This window comes from Pinus tabuliformis, chromosome 7, assembly GCF_031772625.1.
Source record: "Pinus tabuliformis cultivar Carrire ecotype Pingquan chromosome 7, CPIR1, whole genome shotgun sequence".
Lineage (NCBI taxonomy): Eukaryota > Viridiplantae > Streptophyta > Pinopsida > Pinales > Pinaceae > Pinus > Pinus tabuliformis.
In genome coordinates this window covers 1,690,134,134-1,690,149,941 of record NC_142293.1, presented here as the reverse complement: position 1 = coordinate 1,690,149,941, position 15,808 = coordinate 1,690,134,134, and the positions used below count along the sequence as shown (strand labels likewise).

The 15,808-nt window shown below is 33.6% G+C and overlaps 1 protein-coding gene across 1 annotated transcript; it reads left to right on the top strand.

Moving 5' to 3' along the window:
- The first annotated feature begins 12,453 nt into the window (after positions 1 to 12,453).
- On the top strand, positions 12,454 to 15,352 carry LOC149255011 (endoglucanase 8-like). Its single transcript, XM_089454917.1, has 3 exons — positions 12,454 to 12,713; positions 14,769 to 14,981; positions 15,146 to 15,352. Exons 1-3 carry the CDS (start codon positions 12,498 to 12,500, stop codon positions 15,350 to 15,352), a joined length of 636 nt encoding a protein of 211 aa, XP_089311043.1. The 5' UTR covers positions 12,454 to 12,497.
- The last annotated feature ends 456 nt before the right edge of the window (positions 15,353 to 15,808 follow it).

Sequence of the window (15,808 nt, the reverse complement as noted above, 5' to 3'; positions counted from 1 at the left end):
ATTAATTTATTATGCTAATATGCATGTATATTTTGGAATATGGATTTTATAATTTTAATTTAACTATCAATAATTATTAGGTGGGTGGAAGCAATTTAACCTCAATGGGATATTCTAGAATATTTTTAGTAGTTGTCACATATCAAAGGCTTTGATTTATTTCAAAATTACTTATTTCTTTCTAACCTTTTAGTTAAAATAATTAATTAAAAAAATGTCATATGAACAAGAGTTATGGTTTCTTGGACATGTGATATTATTAAGCTATGGTACTGTAACAAAGCTTATTTATAGGTTAAAAACTTCAATAGTAAAGTAGGAATGAATCTCCGTGATTAATAACCTTGTTACATGCTTTTTTAAGTGTATATATATTTAACTCATAAATTAATTTGTTAATAGTAATAATAATATAATTTACTTAATTTTGATAATTTGTTTTGAAAATAATGTGAGATTAATCCTAAAGTAAGTGTTTTGATACCTTATCAACCATTTAACTTATATGAATGTGTTAATTATTTTATAAAAAATTAACATAAATAAAATTAAAGTAAATTCCCATTTTATTTGTTCTCTCTAAAAATAACTAGAAAACATACCCACTAAAATAAATTCCCATCTTATTGTTCCCTCTTAAAAATAATATTCATTTCAATAATGTCAGCTAGAATAGAAAAAAAGAAAGAGAGAAAAACAAGACAACATATTGACGTATTCCTCAACTACCTTGGTAGTGGCGGCGGAAAATACACAAGCCAAATTTATTACACGAATGATCTGAAACCAAAATTTAATCTAGGAAATGCATAAAAAGATTTGAAATTTTTTAATACAGAAAATATAATGCAATAGCGTGATCGCTCTATAGTTAATCAATGACCTAACAATAAAAAAATGGATAAAATTCATACCCACCAAAATATTTTTGTTCCTAAGAGGGACTTAGGTATCTTATTTTTAAAGAGGATAAACGAAAAGACTAAAAATGACACAATTATCAACACTAAAATAATTCTAAACTTTACTAAGAAATTTAAGATCAAGAAGATTTCCTATGGTAATTATTTCCGTACTTTATACTTACTTTTAAAAAGATGAAATATTAATAATGACTTGTGGTGAGTTCAGATTTCAAAAAGGGCAAAAGCAAGGAAATGGAATTATTGGTTTAGTAATCATGTTATTTCGCGATTTACTTATGTGATAGATTTATAAGAGTACAATGATTGGTGTGATATAATTAAAAATGCGATATTGCATATATTTTTAAATTGAAAAAAAATAATTTTTAAATTAAAAAAAGTAATAGTTAATTTCGTGATTATTGCATTGTGTCATGTGATAGATTTGTAAAAATATAAAATTAATTTAATTTAATAATTTTTATTTTTATTGTTGTTAAAGAATTTTGAAGTTTAAGTGAACCTAATTTCTTTTTTTTTATTTTTTTTATTTTATATACTAAAATTAAAATAGGAAAAAATTATATAATAATAATTTGGTTTATAGTAAGATAGATATAATTTTTATTTTTATTGTTGTTAAAGAATTTTTAAGTTTAAAGTGAACATAATTTATTTATTTTTATTTTATATAGTAAAATTAAAATAGGAAAAATTTATATAATAATAATTTAGTTTATAGTAAGATAGATATAATGTTATTTTTTTTGTTTTGAAATTGAGATTTTTATTAATTTATATAAGAATATAATATGAGAAGTTTGATATTATTCTATGCTAATTTCATTTTTACTGAATTTATTGATCATAAGATAATGGCAAAAATAGTTTGACAATAACAATAATAAACACAGAGATCATATGTCGATCACTCAAAAAATGTAAAGGGCCCCAAGAACCAAAATGCATCCAATATTTATCCCCAATCAATAAGATTGCTCGACACCTGGAATGTTTGGTCCATTTTCAGAAGGTAGAGGAGGGTGAAGACCCTCATGAATGTGTGCTTCCAAATGTGCCAATCTGCCCTCTAATTCGTCCAACCTCGCCTAGATCCTTTTCTTCCCACAATGCAAGGATAATAGTGTATCCATCATGTGCCATTGGTTATGTTGAAGGTCATTCATGAAAGTAATGATTTCATTTTAGTCATCATGCCAGTTGCGTGTGAATTGCTCTAGAATGGTGGTTACCAGTTGAATTCGGTTTTCCAGTGAATCAAATGGAGGTGGGAGATCAATTCCACTAGGAGATGGAGGTGGTTATTGGTCTACCTCCTCCTCGAAGTCTCGAATTTATGCCTAATGGTCTTCTACCTAGCCGTGAGGCCCTATGCATTTGTGAACATGAACTGACTGGCATTGCATGGCTGTGGAATTTCAATTGAAGGTCACCAATCCCACATCCTATGCTCAAAGAAATCGTCATCCACAACCTGAGACAAGGAGACTAAGAAGATTTACAAAATTATGCACTAGAGAGGGGTTGACACAAACATTCCAGACAATAACCATACCTGGAATAATAATTGACTCATAGGCCCAAAAAAGAAGAAGGGAAACCCCATAAAAAACACCATTACCTCCCCAATTGACCTCGAGTAATGAACACCAACAAAGGAGTAAGATAGAGACCAGGAGGGGCCTATCCCCAACAACCATAAACTCAGCCACGACTATCCCAAGCTGAATAACTGTTCCATCACAAATGTTGACATTCTAGAAAAGAGAAAGAATATGAGCAAAATTGAAGACTAGGGGGGGGGGATTTAACTAGTGAGATTGAAAATGAGGTGGCCACTCTCAAATTCACCATAATCGTCAACGCCAATTGTTGATTGCTTTGAATCAATTCTCAACTCCTGTCGTCTGTCTGTGCAGACCACCATGAGCCTGGGTCCCAAGTCGTTTTCTACCGAGTTTCTACCGTGATAGGGGATAAGCATCCAAGCTTTGAAACGATGACTATTCTAACTATTATAGTTTGGGGAGCCATGGATGAAAAGGATAGCAATCCACCTTGCACTCCAACGAAGACATTACCTACCAATTTCCCTCTTCCCATTACCATGCAAATCCAATGACTTTCCAATAGAACCCACATATCACATATACCACAATGCCCTTCGAGAACTATCTGTTCTCGCGTGCCACATGAGGCGTATTTAATACACTTCATGTCCTTTAATGCCATGTGGCATGGGGTTAAATGTCCCTCCCTGTCCTTCACTTAACATCGAGGTCACCCCCATCAGGGGTATTAAGTCCCATTGTGAAATAATTAAAAAAAATAACATAATAAATATCTCTCATGCTTTTAATTATAACTATATATTATTTTAAATATGAAACTTAACTTATATTAAATGAAATTCTTTTTGTTTTTGTTTTTGGTAAGTTAAGATTTCTATTGTTAATAAAACAATTGCAGTTGTTACTGTTGTTATTTGTCTTTGGTATGCCACATGGGAAACCACACCAGAGACAAGATAATTGTTGGTCAGTTAGTGTCCAAAATGGTATGAGGAAAAGAGCACCCAACAAACGTACAATTTGCCTATCCCTTTGAGGGGAAAACTAGCTGAAAGAAAAACAAAATTATAGACCGAATTTTGAGATTGTATGCAAAGAACTAATAGCATTGGTCTAAAAATAAAAGAAATTGTCCCATAAGTGGGGAGACCAACCCTGAACACTACAACCAAAGAATCCAAAAAATTTGGACAAAATGAATAGAACAAAAATTAAGAAAAAATTGAGTCATGAAGATAAGGAGGTGTCTAATTCAATTGGGTGGTCTGAATCCTTGCAATGTGGTATCACTGTCAAACTTGGAGGCAAACCCATTTCAAGGCGAGCAATATGGCCCGCAAAATCCATCAACAACAACATTAACTCCTCCAACTTGTGTGTGAGGTTGTCTCGAGCATCCCATATATTAACCATAGCTTTATGTAGAAGTAGTTTAATGTGCCAATAAAAATAAGAAATGAATGATTTTTATGGTCTTTGGTGTTTCCAATGTCCAGATCCCAATCCAAAATATTGTCCATAACCTCAAAGTATAGTATGCCTTCATCCTCAACTGCGTAAATGTTTGAGTAGATTTTAAGGGGAGTGTGATATTTATAGTGGCGGGCAAAAGTATTAGCTCAAAAATGAGCCTGTGAGCCTCTAACACTCCCACAACCTATAGCACCTTGTCAGATACATGTAGACTATCACGTCATAGTGGCTAAGGGAAGAAAGAACTAAGTGAGTCAAAGGAGACTCAAAATTGAATGATGAACAAAGTGTAGGCCGAAGAAGAGATTAATACTTTCCTTGAGGAAAAAGGCTATGTCTATGATCACCTATGCATGTCCTCCATCATCCATTAGTGTTAATGAGGGCTCGAGGAAAGTTAGAGAGAAGCTATCAAAAGGAGAACCAAGGAAAGAGGAGTTGCAAGCAAGAGTCATGTTGGGAGGTGGAAACAATTGGGAGGAATTGGAAAAAATGAAAATGGAAATCATTTTAGTGAGCTTGGAGATAACACCCTTCACGAAGTTTGTGGAGGCATTGACATGAGTGAGTTTAATGCAATATATCTTGCAAGGAGGGAGGCATCACTACCAAGACTGAGTTTATTGTACTCACTAATCAGTTATCATGTTAGGAGGGGGAGAGGCCTTGAACCCTAGCCCGAATTCTAACTGACACTTCACCTTCAGCCCTAAACACCTCATCAAGGAATATTAAATAAAATATTATCTAAAATTTATAAATATAGATAATTTTAAGTAATTTAATTTACTAAATAAAATGTAATATAAAATTAATTTAATTTAATATATATATATATATATATATATATATATATATAATTTTTTTTTGAAGATAATGGCTATAATAGACACCTAGGTCTCAAATCTTTTTAAAAAGCTAGCCTCGGACCTAAACCAAAAAAGGATCCCCTTGGTTTTGAAAACTACGTGCAACTTCCTTTCATAAGGGGAACCACTGACAAGATCGCACACATTCTGTGTAAGAATAAGGTGCATGCTTCCTTTAAGCCCCTCAGCACTATTCGTAGCTCCCTTAAGTCAATCAAGGATCATGTTGACCCCAAAGATATGAAAGGTGTTTACTTAGTCCCTTGCTCATGTGGAACACCATATATTGGAGAAATAGGTTGTTCCATCAAGCAAAGTATCCAAGAGCATGCGGCAGATATTAGGCATAATAGATCCCGCTTGTCTGCCTTAGCTGAGCATGCGTCTAATACTAAACACCACATATGTATTGAAGATTCCTGTGTTTTAGCCAAAACTGATAATTCCATAATAAGAAGTTCAGGGAGGCTCTCTATTCCTAGTTTTTTTTTTTGGAAATTGGCTATTTCTTTAGTCTCTTTTTTATTTAATTTTATTACTTATTCATTTAATTTTTATTATTATAATTTACTTTTATTTACAATTTTTTATTTATTTAATTTTTTTTTCACCGATCCTGTTTTTAATAATTTGTATTGATCCTTCTTTTGACTTCCTTTATTTTCTCCATAATTTTAGCATTTCATCTTTGTATATATATTTTTTATTTATTATTATTATTATTATTTTTTTCAATACATGAGGATTGTTTTGAACATTTGATTTCATTTGACTTTGAATTTTTAACGTATAAAAAAAAATAAAAAAAATTGTTTTTTGATTTTTTTTTGACTTTCTAATGGATGAATTTGTTTTCTCTGAAACATCTACACCTATATATATTGTTAATTTTAGATCATATACTCCACTTTTGCTCTGACAATGAACCACACTAGAGGATTCAAAACTTTAGTTCCAAAAAATTATTCGATGTGATCTCTCCAAAAAGAAAAAATCTCTTTTAAAAATTTAAAATTTATTAACTAATTAATAATATTAATATTTAATAAAACCATTTCATAATTTAAAATTTATTTAAATTAAAAAAATCGTTACTTTAAAGAATCACATTGTTTATTTTGAAAATTTTGCACTATTTCAAATGACAAAGTGTTCTCATTGAACTTTACACACATGCATATGTTATATATTTTAAATTATTTTAAAAAATAGAAGTAAGTATGTATATTTTTAATAATGGTTTTAATCATTAAAATGATTTAGATTAAGTTATAAAGCAATATATCACTATCATTATAATTCAAAATTTTATATAATAGTTTGAGGTTAGATATATTAAAAATCTGTGATTTAATCAAAATTAAGGAGCACTAAAGTGACTATTATTTTAGGGTGTCTAACTCTCTATCCTTATCACAACATGCTAATATGTCACTTCCAAAAATTGAGTTCTGGCCCGAATGAGAGCAAGCAATCTTCCCAACTACCCAAATTATAGATATTGCAATATACCATTGCACTCAAAATTTAAATTATATATATATATATATATATATATATATATATATATATATATATATAATTCCTATACCATATTTACAAAGCCAATGCTAGTAGCTAATGGATAGGACCATAACACTAGATGGCCCTAACGTGTGACCTACTATTTTAAGCCTACCCATAAAGAAACTAGGCATCATCAAAATTGGACAAGGTCATCACTGCCATATATAAAAAATTTCCAAAATTTGATAAGAGATATTAACATTTCTAAAAATAAAAAATCTTTATGAGTTGATCAAACCTATAAATACATAAAACAAAAATAAAATTATAGATAGTAAAATTAAACCTGGTTGTAAGCTATGGTTGTCGAAGCATCCTCAGGGATGTAAATAGGATTTACCCTAGAAACTAGATTGGTCTCATAGGTAAGGAATCCTCACTACTTCTTTTCCTTCCACTTTTAGAGCCAGAAGAAGACACCCTTGCTTCTTTACTCTGCCTAGTCATGCTCGCAAGTATTTGTGCTCTATTTGGTGAGGGCATAAGAAATCAATGTTTTGGTATGCTAGTATAGCTGCAATATTCTATGGCACTTCATGTCACGAGTGTGGCTGGTTCCCATATATGGGACAATATCTGTAGCTTCATTCATTACCTCTTCATAATTCACCACTTCTTGCTTAATTTTAACCTGAACTTCTTGTTGCATTATCACATTTCTTGTTGTAGGGGAGGCAAAGCTGAAAAAATCCCGAGCAAGTTCTCTGGTTGCAATTCCCTCTGTAGCTGGGTTAAGGAGAAATTGGAAAAGGGAAAATACCTTTGAAATTAAATTAAATTAAAAGGAGATGATATATCAACTTGCAGTAGAGAGAGAAGAGCCATATTTTAGAGCATGCAAGGGTCGATCCTATTGTAAGAAACATTCCCCACAGCCAAAACCAATTGATTAAACACATCGTTGTATCATTGCCTTATATAATTATCTTGAAAGCCATGTTAATCGATAAATGAACATGACATTGCTACAATGGAGGAACCATGATATAGGACTAGAAAGTTACCATTAATACCTAGTACTGCATGTCATGATTTGGGCAAAGGATGATGCATGACCTAGCTTTGTGGACTTTCGTCATCCCATTAATACCTAGCATTACATGTCATGGGTTGGTAGAAGACAATGCATGACCTAGCTTTGCAGGACTTCGTCATCCCACCCCACCCCTTGTCCTTCTTTCATCAAATTCACCTTATACAAATAATATTATACTATATAAATATCAATGATATATTTTTATAATATTTATTTTTATTTTTATTGAAAATACTTATTATCTATCTAATTGATGCCAATGCATCTATCTCCCAAATTTACCCTTTCTTCATTCCAAATTTCTTAGTGTAATCCTGAAATTTATAATCTCCAAGGGTGTAATATGCACTATCCACATAACCAAGCACTAAGACTTAGCATTTTTCCAAAGTTCCACTTGTATTTGGGATAATTTGTTAGTAAGTTTCTTGCCGATGACCTGGATTTCTTTAGACCTAGATATGTCTCAACCCAAATAACGTTTTGGTGCACTTCCCAAAATCTACAGGGTCCACACCTGATTTTTTTCTAATTATCTGGATACTTTATTTAACCTAGATATATGCCCTGAACAAAATTCATTTTCTTTAATCTAGATATGTTGTGACCCAAATAATCTCCTTCCAATTCAAATATAACCTTGATACAAATATCTTTGTCCTAGCCCATATTTATCGCTTCAACTCACATGACTTCACTTTAATTTGAATATATCTTCTCAATCTAAAAATCTAGGAATCCAGATCAGTTGTATGTGACACACTTTGGGAAGGCTTGGATGAGGCTTGAACCATATTTCTTTATGGCATGACCTCAAAGCCTTGTTGTGGGGTACACTCTAGATACTCAAGTCTGGGATGTGGTTTCAATCCAGACTCAGGTGAAATATACATTACCAACAATTGTGAAGCTTAGATGCTCCTTGACTTGGATACTATGTTGCAAACTAGTATGCATGACGAAGATTGTTGACAAAATAATTCTTTATTTTTTCCATCTAATGAACTATTTATAAAATGAATTTGGACTTGCAAAAAGGTAATGTTATAACACTTGACTCCAGTCTCGATTGACGACCTCGAATTGTGTTGTAACCACAATTTACTCTGTAACTTCGAATTAGAGCTGACGATAGCGATTCTTGATCATTCATTATGAAATATCAATTTTTCCTTGCAACAAGGCTAAAAATGATCTCGTTTTACGTTCAAAATTCTCACATTCTCGCCAATCTAGACATTACATAGTGAATGTAAAAACCCAAGCATTCATATAAAACATGACATAGAGATTGTGTGAGAGAGACTACACTGCAAATTCAACACACCATCTCGTAGTATTCTTGCTCAACATTTATTAACATGACCAACATTGATATTCAATAATATTTGAAGAGACCTTCCCACAAGAGATGAGATACAAATATCCATACAATCTTGTGAATAACATTCAAAATCAAATCATCAATTTTAATCAATTGTTATATTGAGGGTTGTTAAATATTGCTATAATCTCGCTTCTTGGCCTCTCAAACCTTTTCTTACACCCACTCTCTATCTTATTCTTCTCTTCTCTCTGTCTATCTCACTCTCTACCCTTGTTTTCAGGACTCTATTATATACAAGGTGCCAATTTTGTTGAGATTCACTAAATATGGATCAAATTATCCCTACATAGAAATATCCAATCTAAGACTAAAATCTCTAACTCCAATAAATCACTTTAAATAGTGAATATTATGTAGATGGTAAATTAATCCTCCACTTCTCAAATCAATCATTATTACATCTTAATTATGAAAACAAATCCCTTAATCATATCTTAAATTAAATTAAAGAAATCCACTTTATTTTTTAGTAAATTTGGTAAGACCTCTTAAGTCTGGTGGACTCTTAAAGAGATACTTCAACATCACTAATATATAAATATATTAATGATATAGTTTCAATTATATTAATATAAAAAGAAAATATTACGAATAATCTACATGATTAAATGATAGCCATTTTAATTCTAGACACTCTCATATCGAATGAAGGGAAAAAAGAAGAAGAAGTGATAATTACACTAGAATATTTAAATAATTATAATTGTAATTAATTATATAAGTAAGATAATGAAAAATTAATATACTTTATAATAATAATAATAATTATAAGTGAAGTTAGTAAATTTCGAAATAAATAATGCTTTTATGAATAGATTCTTTATTATTATAAGAGATTGATTAATAGAGGTGGAGAGCTCTGCGGTCTGACGGGTTGGAGATTCGCGATCGATTCCGTAATGGCCTCATCAGTACGCGTCTGCTGCTCCTCGGGCCCTCTTGAAGGTTCAATGCATGGAGGATCCAGATCCATAGCAGATTGCCCGTAGCTACAACCCCTGGCAAACACCCAGATCACGAAAAACGCCGCAAAGCTTTGGGTTGAAACAAGGGTTTCGAATGGCCACTCAGGATACCACCAGGACTCAACGGACGCGATCAAGCTCGGTGGAGAGGCGATTTTTTGCAACAATGGATCTTGCAGGATGGAAAATCGCAGTTCTTGTTCAAGGTATGGAAGAAAAACCCCTTACATCGAATATCAGAATGCTGCTCTGCATGTTATTGGCGTAGATCTGGGTTCTCTCCTACCTTGGAGCTCCGAATGGGTTTCTTTCCCACCGATCCGCGGCACCCTGTACAGAGTATGCCCTGAACTAACAGATCCAGACCCTATTATGGCATATCGACCCTATCCTGGCCCGATCCAAGAGAATATGTGCAGATCAAGACCTGGGTTCGTCGAACCAGATACCAACATGGCAGATCGGACTCATATGATAAATCGGACTCAAACCACAACAGATCTGGTAGCCCATCCACTGATATGGGACATGCAAAAGCCACAGAACAAAATCTCTGCAACAGATCCATCAATTACGAGAGATGGAACTCCGGCAAGAGGATTCCAAGTATTTATAAAACTACCTGAAGGTAAATCGAAAATTATCTGGGTATAAGGAACTGATATTGTTAAGAAATTACACGAAGTGATCATGAAACAATTAGGTTTCCCTATCATATCACAAAATCTGATATACGAGGGCAGAGCTCTTCAAGATACTAAATATCTCTGGGAATATCAGATAAAACCCCTGTCAACAATCATACTAAATCTGAGATTGAGAGGGGGAGCATCCGTCAATGGCAGGAATAATAATAGAGCTGAAGGGAGTGGCACAGGTGCAGGGAGAAAACCAAGTAACACCTCCTTCAAAGACATCCTACAAGGGAAAAACAAAGAAGGAACAACATCAAATCAAACAGGGATGATCGCCAGGCCATATATTGTGGAACAGCTGGATCATACCCCAGTATTCAACATAGATACACCAGAAACAGAGGAGTACTGCAATATATATGAAAGGCAAGCAGTAATATGCAGATTTAACAGTTTTTGGCCCAAACCAGTTGATTTATTCCACTGGATCTTCACGAACTGGACCATGCAATGCGAAATACACCTCTGCTCCAAAGGATTCTTTATAGTAAACTTCTTATCAGCATCTGACAGGGACACAGTAATCCAGGAAGGACCTTGGTTCTGGGGTTCCACAGGACTTTTCATCACACCTTGGTTTCCAGAATTTGACGCTAATACAATGGTTGTTACCAAAATGCCTGTTTGGGTGCGACTACACAACCTCCCAATCCATCTCTGGACTGATCAAGTACTAGCTGGAATTGGAAATACCATCGGACGCTACATCAAATGGGACACACAGCGATTGGAGGAAAGAATTTACACATATGCTCGGATATGTGTGGAAGTAGACCTCAGCAAAGGCCTGCCAGACCAGATTCAGCTGAGGCATGGACAGAGGAGCTGGACTCAAGGTTTAGACTTCGAAAATACTGCCTTCCGATGTCGAATATGTAGACAAACGGGACACCTACAAAATACATGCCCAGCAGCCAAAAAAGACAATCGAAGAAAGAAGAAAACAGAGAAAAAAGCGAAGGGATGGCAATTCCCTCCACCCGATTCAGATGACGAGGAGGAAGAAGAGATGGAGACCACCAATCCCAAACAGCCCAGCCAGACGAATGAAGTACCAACAGCGGAAGACAAAAAACCACAGGAGCAATCAGAAATAACACAGGCAAAAACAATAGATACCATGGACATGAGCAGAAACAAACGACATCACATATCAGATTCATCAGACTCTGATAAAGAAAATCCACAACCTGTGGATGAAACTGCACTGGCACTGATAAGTCCAACAGAACCACAGGGGGTTTGGAAAAAAGTTGAGAAGAAAAAGGGGCGAAAATTATGATTTTCCCCCACATGTACATAATCATATATGCATAACATGATATTATCCTGCACTCGTACACCCTGCGTGGTGTTGACGGATCACTGTTTTTTTTTTACAAAAAGCACCATTTTTGACGGATCACTGTTTTCAGCATATGCCGATGGCATCTACAACATGTAATTTTTCAATTTTAATGAAAGATTACGATTTTTCCAGTGGAAAAAAGATTCTTTATTATTATATAAAGGGAAATCAAAGTTTTTTATTATTAATGTTGTAAAAATTTGACTACATTTTCATTAGTGCACAAACTTTGTAGTAACATTTTGTATTTTTAAAATTAAGTGTTAATGACCCTACCTTGCGCTTCTTGTAAGGTTTGAAAGAAATTGTGATTATGATGTCCTTGGAGGCCGCCGACAGTGTCACTATTTGGCATTTGGTTTATGTTTTTGAGAGGATTTTCTTCCTCTACGTGCTACCCATCTCAGGCCCATCTCAGACAACCGACACTCACAAACTTCCTTTAGTCCTTGAAATGAGCCAATATCTTGTCCTTCCAAATTGCAGATACCCCACGTAAAACATTCCACTGCTTTTTCACTTTATTCTTTGAGTCCAAATCAGTTCTATGCATCATTACACCAACGTGGAGAAGTAAATATATATACCCACCAATTTTGGTAGCTTTGTCTGCACGTTGTCCTTTATGTTTGTTGGGGTTTAGCAATCAGTTGCAGCAGCAATGGGTTACAGGCTCACTGTTGGAAGGTTTGTCTGCATAATTCTTGCTACAGTGCTGTCAGCTGATCATCAATTTGTGTTGGGTGAGTTTGATTACAAAGATGCTCTGCATAAATCTATTCTGTTTCTGGAAGCTCAACGTTCAGGAAAACTGTCTAGTAGGAACAGGATCAGTTGGAGAGGAGATTCTGCTGTCACAGATGGACACATGCAAAATGTAGTAATATAATTACTCCTTTTGGTATTGCCATCTAAGTCTGAATGCTTTGCACAATGAGAAAATAATATTAATGGATGCTATAGTTCATATAAACTTGTCTAGAGACTACTCCCATGAAAATTTGCAGCCTTTTCAATTAAAAAACACGGGTTGCCTGCCTTAGATTTTTATATTTTGAGCTGGCCATGGTCAACCTAAATCAGATTTGTTTCACTGGTGAAGTTAGTGGAGTGTTGCTGGTAAACTGGTTTCATTATCATTATGGTCTGCTCTACCCTAATGGCTAAAGCCATTTCTAGTTTATTTGTTTTACGTTTGGGGTATTTTGACTATGATTGCAAACTGATAAAAATAGGTATTGTCTGTACAAATATTTCATTATTTCTGTTCTGTCATTACTTGTGCCGTGTAAAATGTATCTTGTGTTGCAATTATAATTATGATTAAAAGGTAGGAATTTCAAAATGAAATGCATTCTGTGTTTATTTATAAGTATATTTAAAAATAAAAATTTCAAAATGAAATTAAAAAAATTAAATTGTTTGTGTGTTCAAACAAATTAAAAAAACCCAAAGATTTGTTTATGGATCTATTATATAAATCATCTAAATTTAAATTTATTTCTAATCAATTAATCTGGCTCATTTAATTGTCTTGAAAAACTATATTAGTAAGTTTTAAAATAGTTCTAAATATTGACAATTTAAATAATTTATGTGATAAATTCCGAAAACAAATCTCTAAATGACTCTACTAAAGAACCACCTTTCATATATATATTAAGATGCAGTTAATTTGGTAACCAAATTCCGATTCCATGCCGTTCTTTAAACCTATTGTCTAAATTTAGAGATTTACTTATAAGGATTTAGATTATCATTTCAAAACAGTAATTAGTTTTTTTTGTTATCCCATTAAATTCCATCACTTTATTTAAACTTATTGTCTAGATTTACTAGTGGGGGTTTAGATTATCATTACAAAATAATAACTATATTTTTTTCCTTTCCCATGATGAGCACTTTGCCCACCAAATTTCACCCTTTTTATTATTTAAACTTCTCGATCTGAGTGATGAGTTTTACATTATCACTGAGATCTGGGCATTGCCAGCACAATTGAAATAGATATTGTCTGTGAAAATATTTCATTATTTCTGTTCTTTGAATGTACCATGTATCCCACGCTCAATTACAATTTCGATTGAGCTTATTGTCTGTGCAGGTATTTCAACATTGTGTATTATCATTGAGATCTGGGCATTGGCAGCACATTTGAAATAGATATTGTCTGTGAAAATATTTCATTATTTCTGTTCTTTGAATGTACAATGTATCCCACGCTCATTTACAATTTCAATTGAGCTTATTGTCTGTGCAGGTATTTCAACATTGTGTATTAAAGATATTGTTGTATCCTTATTAATTCCAATCGCTCTACTTTCAGATCAATACGTGTTTTAGATTCTATGGCTACTCAGCAATTTTCATTTTTCCATGATTACAAACTATTGTCCCGAGCCAGGCAAAAATCTAAAAGAGAGCTATAGCTTTGTAAGTTAAAAAGAAAACTGGCTAATGAATTTTGATGGAATGATAAAACGTAATAATGATATTTTTTACCAAGTTTGTTAAGTTTTTAAAGTAAGGTGGTGATATTCTTCATAAAAATTTGAACGGTCAAATCCATGTCTTGGTTGGCAAGTCCTCTCGATTATTGATGCAATGGTAAATTAAATACCGACCCAACAATGAATTCTAAATTAAATTAAGTTTGCTACGCTTTAAAGGATCCCATTAACACTCTCCAAATAATTTTGTGAATATAATATTTAGTCCAGATCCTACCAATTCCTGATAACTTGGTACATTAGATAACTCACCACAACTTAATTTGAATTAAGGACTCTTCCTTGAAAGTGACAGGTTTGCTAGGGTACCATCAACATTCTCCATCCAAATAATTTGTGCATCCAATATGTAGTCCAGATCCTCAATAAGTCTGGAAAGATACAATGATGTTTCGCATGGTTTTTACTGTGTTTTTGTGTAGGTGGATTTGGTGGGAGGTTACTACGATGCTGGGGATAATGTGAAGTATGGACTTCCCATGGCATTCACAGTTACCATGTTGGCATGGGGAGCCCTTCACTATGAAGTTGAACTTGCAGCTGCTAGAGAATTGGAGAACGTTAGGAATGCCATTAGGTGGGGTACTGATTATTTCATCAAAGCAAGTGCCACTAAAAACCAGCTATGGGTTCAGGTAAACTAATTATTATAGCATTTAAATCACACTAAGGCTCACACTAACTAGCATTTATAGTTTTTTTATGATTTTGATTTTTAGGGCAAACTTTAACTAATGAGAATAGAAAATACTATAATTAGATTTACATAGAACATATGTTTAACTGTTTTTTTTTTCAGGTGGGAGATCCTATTGCAGACCATAGCTGTTGGCAGAACCCAGAGAGAATGGACACTCCAAGGACTTTGTACAAAATAGATAAATCCACTCCAGGGACAGAAATTGCAGCAGAGACTGCTGCAGCATTGGCTGCTTCCTCCATTGTCTTTCTAACCGCTGACAATCCTTATTCCCATCGCCTCCTCAAAAGAGCTAGATTGGTATAAGATTAATCTCTTCCAAATTGAAAGTTAAATTAATCTAAAAATGCAATATCCCCTTCAATTTTTTATAACATTCACATAATTGAATATTTAATGTATTATTGCAGATCTTTCGTTTTGCTGACCAGTACCGTGGAACATATGATGGAGAATGCCCTTTCTATTGCTCTGTCTCAGGCTATGATGTATACTTTCCCCATAATGACACATATTTTCAAATTAAATACACATTACTAACACACCATTATTTAAAAGTACATAATGAGTAACTTCATGATGCCTTATTCTTCTTCCTCAGTCAATATGCAGGACGAGCTTGCATGGGCAGCATCATGGCTGTATAGGGCAACTGGATTGTCAAAATATACCAAATACATACTTCAGCAGAATTTTTCTACTTCCACTGAATCTGACTTCAGCTGGGATCTCAAATCTCCAGGTGTTCAAGTCCTCATGTCT

Coding starts and splice junctions, on each gene's coding strand:
- LOC149255011 (XM_089454917.1), top strand. CDS start 12,498: ATGGGTTACAGGCTCACTGTTGGAAGGTTTGTCTGCATAATTCTTGCT. Junction 12,714..14,768: donor CAGATGGACACATGCAAAAT/GTAGTAATATAA, acceptor GTTTTTGTGTAG/GTGGATTTGGTGGGAGGTTA. Junction 14,982..15,145: donor AAAACCAGCTATGGGTTCAG/GTAAACTAATTA, acceptor TTTTTTTTTCAG/GTGGGAGATCCTATTGCAGA.